At 55.6% G+C, this 10,211-nt stretch overlaps 1 protein-coding gene across 1 annotated transcript; it reads left to right on the forward strand.

Moving 5' to 3' along the window:
* Positions 1-424: 424 nt before the first annotated feature.
* Positions 425-7,159, forward strand: PSMF1 (proteasome inhibitor subunit 1). The gene is made up of 7 exons (XM_066561396.1): positions 425-580; positions 1,628-1,780; positions 2,318-2,400; positions 2,979-3,155; positions 3,932-3,985; positions 5,815-5,973; positions 6,092-7,159. Exons 1-7 carry the CDS (start codon positions 452-454, stop codon positions 6,141-6,143), a joined length of 807 nt encoding a protein of 268 aa, XP_066417493.1. The 5' UTR covers positions 425-451; the 3' UTR covers positions 6,144-7,159.
* The last annotated feature ends 3,052 nt before the right edge of the window (positions 7,160-10,211 follow it).

The raw sequence follows: 10,211 nt of genomic DNA on the forward strand, positions 1-10,211 counted from the left end.
ACTAACCCTTCTGGCAAAGAAATTTTCCCTAATATCCAAAGTAAACCTCCGCTCGTACAACGTGAGGCCGTTTCCTCTTGTCGTGTCCCTGTTCCCTGGGAGCAGAGCCTGACCCCCACTTGGCTGCTCCCTCCTGTCAGGGAGCTGTAGAGACAAGGTCCCTCCTGAGCCTCCCTTTCTCCAGGTTGAGTCCCCCCAGATCCCCATGTGCTCCTGGTGCTCCAGACCCTTCCCCAGCTCTGTTCCTTTCTCTGCTCCAACCCCTCAATGTCCTTCTTGTCCTGGGGGGCCCAAAACCGACCCCAGAACTCGAAGAGCCTCAGCAGTGCCGAGCACAACAGCACAGGCAACAGCCCCGCGGCCCCAGGCGGCGACTCGGACCCAGCGCAGCAGACGGGAGCCCTCTAGCGAGGGGCGGTGCAGGCCCGCCTCCGCCCCGGCCGCCGCAGCCATGGTCGGTTTGGAGCCGCTGTACGCCTGGGCAAGGCCCGCCATCTCCCGTCCGCAGGACGCTCTGGTCTGCGGCATCCACTGGGAGCTGATTCGGCACGGCTACCGCTGCCTGGGTGCCGGCGACCAGGTACGGCCCGGGCTGCGGTGCGCCGCCGCAGGGGCCTAGTAGGCCGCGGTGAAGCCTCGGCCTTTCCTAGCGCCGCTCGCCGGCGCCGCGCGGTCGAGCCGGGCGACCGCTGCCTGGGCCAGGGGAACTGGGCGGCGCTGGCGGTGTTGGGGGCACCCGGGCCAGTGCGGGGGCCGAGGGGCCTCAGTATTGCTGTGGAGGGCTGCGGGGCTGGGGGTGTCCCGGTGTTGGGGGGTCCTGGTGCTATAGGGGAGCCCCGCTCTTGGGATAGTGGCGGTGCTGAGATGATCCCGGTGCTGGGAGCACCGAGGGTCCTGATGCTGGGGGTGGTCTGAGGGATGTCGCAGGACAGGAGATCCTGATGCAATCAGTATAACTCCGGGAAGCGAGTGGAGCTCAGTGGAGCTTGGTGGTGAGGCAGAAGTCTGTAAGAAAAGGGAGGTGTCTAGTCCAGTGCTGAGGAGGAAATGTACTGGGGCAATATCAGAGGGTGGGGCAGTGCTGGACCCAGTGCTAAGATGGGGATCTAGTGAATTGGGATCCTGATGGGTGTTGGGTCAGTGCCTGATGTGGTGTTAGAGGGTAATGGGGAGTGCAGGGCACTGTCACAGCAGAGGACTCTCCCCAGTACCATAGGAGGGGACTGTGTAGGGCAGGGCCCCCCAAGAAACACTGATGTGGGGCTGGGACAGTCATAATGACAGCCTTCCCCCATGCCCCAGACAGCTCTATATCATGCTGGGGAGGTGAAAGGTGTCTGACAGGGAAGAACATTTTCTCCTGTGTGGGTATTTGTGACTTCCTCCTGCTGGTCATGTCCTTCTCTTCCAGCACAGGGATGCTGTGGGAGGCTGGCAAGCAGGCAGGGCTAGCCTTTAGAAAATCCCTGTTTGTCCTGTCAAAACCTGGAAAGCATTGAGAAATCCCCTCTCAGAGACCTCACTTCCCGCCTGTATCTCCCTGTGCAGCCAAGACAAGAACCCCAGCCCTAGGAGGTCATGCTGGGCTCCTGGGCAGGGTCTCAGCAGCCCATCTGTTCCATTGCAGCCAGGTCCTGATGAAAGGAAGTCAGAGCTGTTGCCTGCTGGCTGGGAAGCCAACAAGGAGGTGTATACACTGCGCTACAAGTCCATGGATGATGCCTATGAGCTGCTGCTGAAGGCCATCATGGTGGAGGACAGTATGATCCTCAATGTCATGGTGAGCACATACGTGGCCCCTGTGGGTTTGAAGTCCTTTGGCTGAAAAGAACACCAGGGCAGTTTCTTAAATGTTGGCTTTTGCTTGTTCTGCCTGGAAAGTGGTGTTTGTCCCTCGGGATAGGGCAGACCCAGGGGGTGTTTTTGTGTCAGATGTGGCCCAGCATGAAGCTGGTCAAACCCTGGCTGTGTCAAGGCAGTGGAACAGTTGGCCTTGAACAGTCCAACACAGGAGCTGCCCTGCTTCTGTCCCTTTCCCAGCTCAGGACTTCTCTGCAGCCCCCAACAAGCACCTGCTCCAGGTGGCTTTGCTCAGTGTTCCACCCTTTGCAGCCGGAACTGGGGAGAGGGAGCAATGAAAATCTTGCTGTACACTAGGGTTTGCTCCTGGGGATTCAGGCACAGCACAGGGATATGGTGGGAAGCAGGTGGACCCCCATTCCTCGTATCCCAAGCCTAGGGCTGTTGTTGTAGCTTCTCAGTTCCTCATTCCCAGCTCTGCCAGGCTGCTCACTCTGCTTTACCTGTGTTTTTCCAGAATCGCAGATCTCAGAAGGTCGCAGATGTGACCTTGGCAGTGGCTGACTACATCAACCCAGAGCACCTGGACGATTTCCACAAGTAATTTCAGTTTCCTGGTATTTTCTGCAGGAGCAAATTTCCTGCTGGCATGGAGAAGGGGGCAGAAATCAGACTGGGAGGAGCTGGAGGACTTACTCCCCAGTTCAAAACCAGGCCAGCCCTGAAATGCAACCAGAACTCTGTTCCCTGCCTTCCTCTGCACTGGCACAAGAGATATAGAGGACAGTGGGATCATGGGTTGGAGCCCAGGGGAAGGCCACCCCACTGGGGAACAGGCCAGGCCAGCACATTTATTTCCAGAGCACTGTGCTGGGTGGACACTGCCCAGGAATGTGACAGCTTCAGCCACATCCACAGTGTCATGTGCTTTCCTCCAGTGCAGACTGGTTGGGTTGGAGCAGAAGGGAGTGGCTGGCTGGCACTGAAATGGGGTTTGGTGTCCTTGTGTGCTGTTACCCCTTCCTGTCCCCTCTGTGCTGCCAGTGGGGGACACGTTTTATGCCAGGGACAGTTTGGGTTTGTCTGTCCCCTCCTCATGCCTGTTGCAGATTGTCCAGCACCCTGTGTCCTGGTGCCATGGCCACCCCACCCCACCGCCTTCCCTCTCCTTGCTGCAGGGTGTACAAGAACACCGAGGAGCTGAAGACAAGAATCACTTCAGGCATCATTACTCCCCTCGGGCCCCCTGCAGGAAAGGGCAGAAAGGAGCCTGAGTCCAAAGAGGATGTGCCCTGGGATGAGAACCCGCTCCGGCTCCCTCCCCGGCAGCCAATGGGCGCAAGGGCCCCACACAGGTGAGGAAAGAGTGTGTGGCTGCTGAGAGCCCCCTCTTAGAGGGGATGTGGTCCTGGCACTGCTCCCCAAACTACACATCAGGTCCCCATCTCACACGTGTGGGATGGGGAGTGAAAAGGATCCAGACCTTTCCCAGCTGGATCAATCTGGACACTTGGGTTTGATTTGGTTGTTGGAGAGGGATGGGCTGTTCTGGAGCTGTGTGCTGGACTGACAGACCCAGGAGGGAACAGGCAGGGACTGGGGCTGGGAGGTGAGGTGTGGGGTGAAGGACAGTGGCCCTGCTCCTGTTGGCTGAGGGACCATCAGGGCTGGCAGAGTAAGGACACCAGTGGGAAGGACAGTGCCATTGTGTGGCTGAGCAGCTTTTGGGAGGGACATCAGAGGTGCACCCAGCACCAGTGTCCCCACACTCCTAGAAGTGGGATTGTGTCTCTGGCTGGGACATGCTGGAGAGCCTGGCCTAGCCCAGCACTGCTTAGGGATCCCCTGAGAGGGAAACTCCTGATATACATGGGCAGCTCCTGCTCCAAGCAGTGGGAGCAGCAGAGGGAACAACAGGGCTCCCTTTATCTCAACAAGCTGCTGCCACACATGTCAGTGTCCTCATCCCTGGAGCAGGAAATGCTCCCAATGGCAGCCCCCTCGTGCAGGGTCCCACAGATCCCAGGGCCCTCCAGGTGCTGCACTGTTTGCCATGGGAGAGCACCAATGGGCACAGATACGTGCAGCTTCTCTGCTCTTCTTGAACATTTTTCTGTGTCTTATGTTTCAGGCCTTCCCCCTTGAGTCCCTTTGCTGTTGGTGGAGAAGACCTGGACCCTTTTAGGTGAGTATGGCTCTTGAAGCACACCCTGCTCTGCCTTTGGGGGATGTGGGGTAGTTGGAGACCACCAAAACAGTATCCAGCCAACTGTCTCTGAGTGGGGGCAGTTGCTCAGTGCAAATTGTGAGGGACCAATTGACAGTTGCTAAAGCTCAATATGGTTCTAATATCGTAATAAGATCCCATCTCTTGCATAGATGATAGGTTGCAATCTGTGTCTGTTTAATAATCAGCTTGTATTCATTTAACACACAGTAATTCCTGCAGTAAATCAAAGCTGAATACATCGTTAAGTGAATGTAAGCCTCTAATTTAAACCGTTACCAGCTGCTGTGTCTCCAGCCCAGCAGTCTGCAGAAGGGGAGGCTGAAAGCCGAGTTCACAGATTCTCAAGTCCTGTTTCAAGCCTCCCGGCTGTCTGAAGCACTTGGAGAAAGCCTGGGCAGAGGCTGGGCTGTCTGGGAGACTGAGCTTCACAGATATATCCTTGATATTTGGTTTGGTGAGGCAAGCAGAACCTGTCATCTTCCACTCTAGTTAAAAGCACACAGTCAGACAATAACCAGCTTGTGGTGTCGTCGTGGAGTGTCCTGCAGCCCAGAGGAGACTCCTCTTTGGAACCACTCTCCTGTGGGGATGGCATTTTTTCCCCTCTTGCAAGACTTGTTTCTCCATGGGTTTGGCTAGAAAAGGGACAGCTAAAAATGTTCCTGCTCAGCTGGAAAGAGAGGCCTGGAGCTGGGGGGACTGGAAGGAGAGGGGATTCATTCTGGGGGGAAGGGTGTCCCTGTTTCTCTTGCTGCCTCCAGCGCTTCATCAGAGATTTCTCTGTAAATGACAAAAAAAGATGGTAAATGGAAGCAGATTTGTGTGCTGACACCTGCCAGTGCCGGGACTGGAGACCCAGACTCCTAGGAATATGCTCATGGGACCTGGCTGTCCTGGGGCACTTTGGGCAGCTGTTCTAGCCTAATGGAACTCATTAGCACGGTTGTTAATGACTTGTACGATGGCAGCGGTGTCCAGAGGCTCCAGCCGCATTTGCACAAAGCCGACCATGAGGAATGGCACTCGCAGCGTGGGGCAGCTCCGAGGAGCCGCCGTGGCCAGAAAATGACTTCCAGGCAGTTCTCTGGAAAGGCTTGTGGGAAGCCAGCTGGCTCTTGCAACACCGAGCAGGGCAGGGGGGAAGCATGGATGGAACGTGGGTCTGCAGAGAGGGCAAGCAGGTCTGGTGCTTCTTGAGGGAACAGCCAGCACCTCTGCTGTGGAGATAGGCTGAGAGAGCTGAGACTGTTCAGCCTGGAGAAGAGAAGGCTTCAGGGACACCTTAGAGCCCCTTGCAGTGCCCAGAGGGGCTCCAAGAGAGCTGTAGAGGGATTTTAGACAAGGACCTGAAGTGACAGAACAAAGGGGAATGGTTCCCACTGAGAGCAGGCCAAGTCAGATTGGATTTTGGCAAGAAATTCTTCCCTTTAAGGATGATGAGACCCCAGCCCTTGTTGTCCAGAGAAGCTGTGGCTGCCCCATCACTGGAAGTGTTCAAGATTGGATGGGGCCTGGAACAACTTGGTCTAGTGGAAGATATCCCTGCCTGTGGCTGGGGGTTGGAATGAAATGAGCTTTGAGGTCCCCTCCTACTCAAACAATTCTGGGATCCTCTGTAGGGCTCTCTGTCTTCCTGCCATGGGATGCCTCACTGGCTGGTCTTGGGAGCTTTCCTTCCCACATGCCATGTGTCAGTTAACCCCATGTTCCCATGCTCAGCATTTCTTCAGTTCTCTCCAGTGCCAGTCTCATCTCATCTCATTCTCTGCCTTTTCTCTCTCCAGAGGTCGGGGTGGGGGAATGATTGTGGATCCTCTCCGCTCTGGCATCCCGCATCCTGGCATTGACCCATCCTCAGGCATCCCAGGCGGGCTTCCCCCAGGAGCTGTTCCACCAGGCGCCAGATTTGACCCCTTTAGCCCCATAGGAGTTGGGCGATCCGGGTAGGTCCTTGGCCATGCTGGTGTTCCAGCCTGCTCCCAGCCTGCCACTGGATCCCAGTGCATCCCTGTTGCTGCAGGCCTGAGCTCTCACTTCTGTTTGCTCTGAATTTCTTTCCAGGCCGGATCCTGACCACCTTCCTCCTCCAGGCTACGATGACATGTTCATGTGAGGAGTCACCACGTGGCTGCTTATGCACAAGTTTTCTGGGAAGCAGGGGCACTTTGCCTCTTCACTCCTCGTTTGATGGATGTGATCTTTCCAGCAGCATTTTCCTTTTCTCCATTTTGGGCCACATTGCCTTGTGTCTCATCAGCTATAAAGGCTTCCCTGTTTGCAGAATGGAAGAGGAGGCAGTAGTAGGTCATTTCTTTCTCTGCTCCTCTGAGGGTGCCTGGCTGTTTGCACCCAGCAAGGTGGGAATGTTTGGTGTGGCTCTCTGGGAACAGCCTGGGTGCTGTGGGATTTCTCTATATCTCTGGGGTGGCAGAACTTGCTGCTGGGGTCCCACAAGTGGTGGGTGTGAGAAGAAGGGAGCTGGCTCCTTGCTGCTCCTCTGCAGGAAACCACAGCAAACTCCTGCAGGGGACAGCTGAAGTAGGCTCCCCACAGAGTGGGGTTCTCACTCTGTATCTGAGCAAGGCACTGACTGAAGGGCTGGAAAGTCCAACCCACAGGGTCTCCACGAGCAGACCCCCAGCAGCAGCTGGGATTATGGCTGTGCCTGCTGGCTTTGAAGAACAGCACCAGAAAAGCCTTTGATGTGTATGAGAAGAGACATAGATTGAATTCCTGGCTCACCTTGCCCCCTCTCTTCCCTGAAGCCATGGTGGTTTTCATTCCTGGGGTGTCTGTGAAGCCTTGCAGGCAGTGTGGTGAGGGGTGCCCACTGGGCACTGCATGGATCTGGAGTAAGAGGGAGGGAGCTGTGCAAAAGAGGTTCCTCAAACATGTTTTCCTACTGCCAGTCTTGCTGCGTGTGGCTCTGCCTGGCTTGGGGTGGATAGGTGAAATCTGCTTGGCTTAGGCTCCTGAGCATTCTAGAAGCCTCCCTTCCCTACAGATTCCCCAGCTCAGTTGATTTGGGCCTGCAGCTCATCTCTCCTGTCAGGGGCTCAAACTGTTTTTCTTCTCATGTTTGATCTCTTGGAAGAATTTTCATAAGACTGAAATAAAAACCTGACAACAGTGTTGTGCTGGTGCATACTGGGGTGGCCCCTCTGTTCCCTACTGTGCAAAGGAAGCCCCAGAGCCCTTCCCGAGGCAGAGGATTCATGTTGGGAACCCGCTTTGTACCTTCCCCTGAGCAGCAGCGCTTTTCCAAGAGGATGCAACTGTATTAGGAAAATGAAGTGGAGAGCAGCCCAGCCCTGCTCCTGCAGTAATTGCCTCTCCAGGGCATTGAGTGCTGTTGGAACACTGCACGCAGCTGCGTTGGCAGAAATATAAAGGGGGAAGGGATCCCCCCATCTATCTCTTTTCCCAAAAGGCTTTTTCCTTTTAAAACCTCTTTGCCTACAAATGCAGTTAATAAAGCTGTGTTATGGTGTGTGCCACCCTGGGCCCTGCACATGTGGGAGCAGGGAAGACCAGCTGGAGAAATCTGGTGCTGGGAGGAGTCAGAGCAACTCCTGCATCTCCCCAGGGCTCATGCATGGACCCCCATTCGTGGAGGGGCTGGTTCTGAGCCCAGACCCACTGCACAACCCAGAGGTTTTTTGGGGGAAGTCGCAACTGCAGACCCACGGGTGGGCTGTGGGCAATGCCCATGACCAGAGCAGCATGGGAGGGATGGAGAGAGACCCAGGCTGGGTGAGGCCATTACTCTTGCTTGTCCCCTCTATCCATAGCTTCCTTCCAGGAGAAAGAAGCTCCCAACTTGCTGCTGGGGTTGAAAGACTGGATGAGGGACAGGAAGCAGCTTTGGCCTCATCGAGAGGCCCTCTCTGCAGGGGGCGGCTGTTTTCTGTTCCTGAATTAATCATGTTCTGCGACCTACCAGGAGGGAGAGGCGCAGCCGGCTTTGATGGGGCCAATTAAAGCGAGTCAGCGCGGGGAGAGGCTGCGGCAGAGCGAGGAACCGGCTTTTGTCTGCAGCGCCCGGCCCTGGCGGGTCCGTGGTGTTGTGCAGCTGGGAAACAGGTGGCAGAGGAGGGGAGTGGGTTCCAAAGGGGACAAGTGTCTGCTGCAGGCCTTTGCCTGAGCCTCTGGGCTCCCTGGGCTGTGCCATCCACTCTCCAGAAAGGATGGGTAAAGCGAGGCAAGGATCCTCCTCTCCCTGTCACAGGACTGTGGGAACAGGAGACCATCCCCACAGCTGGCTTGGGTGCCACCAAAGGAGCTGGAGCATGGCAGAGGTGGCTCCTGAGGACCAGTGATCCCAAGCACATTCCTTATTCCATCTGTAGGGCTTGTGGCCAGCACAAACCCCACTCCCTGAGAATGGCTGGGGGACAGCCGCCCCCATTGTGGGTTTGCTCCACAGTGGCTGCAAGGGCCAGGTCTCCCTTCAGCCATGTGTCCCTGTCCCCATCACTGCTGTTTGTGCCCTAAGCGACATTAACATGCACGGGAGCACAGTAACACACCCCGCGTTAATTTTTATGGGGAGGCTGTGAGGAGTGGCTGGGGCTGGGTGTGCGGTCTTGGCACAGGCTCAGCCTCCCTCCTCCAGCAGCAGTACTTCCACTACACGTTTGAAGAGAGGCACTGGATTATTGGTAATGGCTCAGGATCCCCAGAGAGTCCTTCAGGCCATCTGCCAGCCCACCCAGCCCACAGCACCTGCCTGCATGCTCCCGATGGGATGGCAGAACCCCCGGCGTTGCTAATTACCCCGCAGCCGGTGCTACATCCCTTGGATCCTGGGTACAGGGAAGCCGTGTGTGTGGCCCAGCAGGAAAACAAAGCAGCCCCCGTTATATGGAACTGGGAAAGGCACTCTGGGCCCTCCCCTGCTTGCTTTGCTCACTCCTGGCACAAAGAAAGACACCCCCAAAACACCAGCACTGGGGGACTGGAGAGCCATTGACCCTCTTTCCACTCAGGCTGCACAGAATCAGCCTTTCCCAGCCAGATTTTTCTCAGCACTTTGAAATATTTTGGATTGCTTCCTACTACTCCCCTGCACATTAAGCACCACATGCTAGTGCCTCTTTCCCAGTGCCTGCCAGAGTGATGAAGGGACAGCCAGGTCAGACAGCTCCATGTCTCTCTGCCACAGCCACCCTACACCTCAGCCGAGGGGAGGTTGTGTACGAGATCACATCCCAACCCTGGAGGTCTCAGTGGGGAATCTTCTTTAATTGTGCTGTTCCTTCACAGTTTGTTCATTGTAAATATATCTCTCTCCATGTAGAGGCTTCCCCCCAGTCCTGCAGGACTCAAGGCACAGTCCAGCAACGTGCTGACAAAGCAATAACAGCCCCTTCCTGCAGTTTCTTGAACAGCCTCATGGCCTAATCCATGGAAGTATTTCTTGTGCTCACATACAGCAGGTGCTTAACAGCTGTAACCTTCACCAGGCTCAGCTTTTCATCCTGAAAACACCCCTTCCATCTTATTTAAAGCAACAAAACAGGGATGAGGTTGATTTCTTCATCTAATGGGTTTATTTTACTAATCCAGAAATGCAGGGCCAGTGCTGAGTTGCAGGAGGGACATCTGCCTTCTCAGGGCAGAGCCTTGCTTGGGAAGACTCAGAGCTCCCCCTTTCTCCCCTTTTTCTCTTCTTCCCTTTCCTCCCCTCTCTTCCCTCCTTCCCACAGCATCACCCCCTCCTCCACCCTAGAGCCCCCCAGTGACAGCCACAATGACATTTGCCCCTCCGTGTTCTCCTTGGACCCTTCATTTGGCCCCTCAGGCTCTGATTAAAGCCATTTGTCCCAAGGCTGTTGGGTACAGGCAGTGTTTGTCTGGGGACAGTGGGGCACAGCCACCCATTTCGCTCCAAGTGTGGTTTCATCCCAGGGAAAGGTGCCTGGGTGCCAGGATTGCAGGTGTGAGGTGATTCAAAGTTGTTCCCTGGGATCCTACAATAAATACAGAGCGTGGCTGGTGATATGGTGACAGGGAGAGAGGCATGTGGCACTTCACAGCAGCAGGAAGAATCATCTGTGAAGCATTTATGGAAACACAGGGCAGAGGACACCATTCCCAGCATACAAGGAGACACTGGAAGCCCTGGAATAAAACCCAACCCAGACAACCAGATGTAAAAATCACTTTTCTTTGTGTCAGG

Source organism: Molothrus aeneus, chromosome 17 (genome assembly GCF_037042795.1).
Source record: "Molothrus aeneus isolate 106 chromosome 17, BPBGC_Maene_1.0, whole genome shotgun sequence".
NCBI classification, from domain to species: domain Eukaryota; kingdom Metazoa; phylum Chordata; class Aves; order Passeriformes; family Icteridae; genus Molothrus; species Molothrus aeneus.

Coding starts and splice junctions, on each gene's coding strand:
- PSMF1 (XM_066561396.1), top strand. CDS start 452: ATGGTCGGTTTGGAGCCGCTGTACGCCTGGGCAAGGCCCGCCATCTCC. Junction 581..1,627: donor GCCTGGGTGCCGGCGACCAG/GTACGGCCCGGG, acceptor GTTCCATTGCAG/CCAGGTCCTGATGAAAGGAA. Junction 3,156..3,931: donor GGCGCAAGGGCCCCACACAG/GTGAGGAAAGAG, acceptor CTTATGTTTCAG/GCCTTCCCCCTTGAGTCCCT.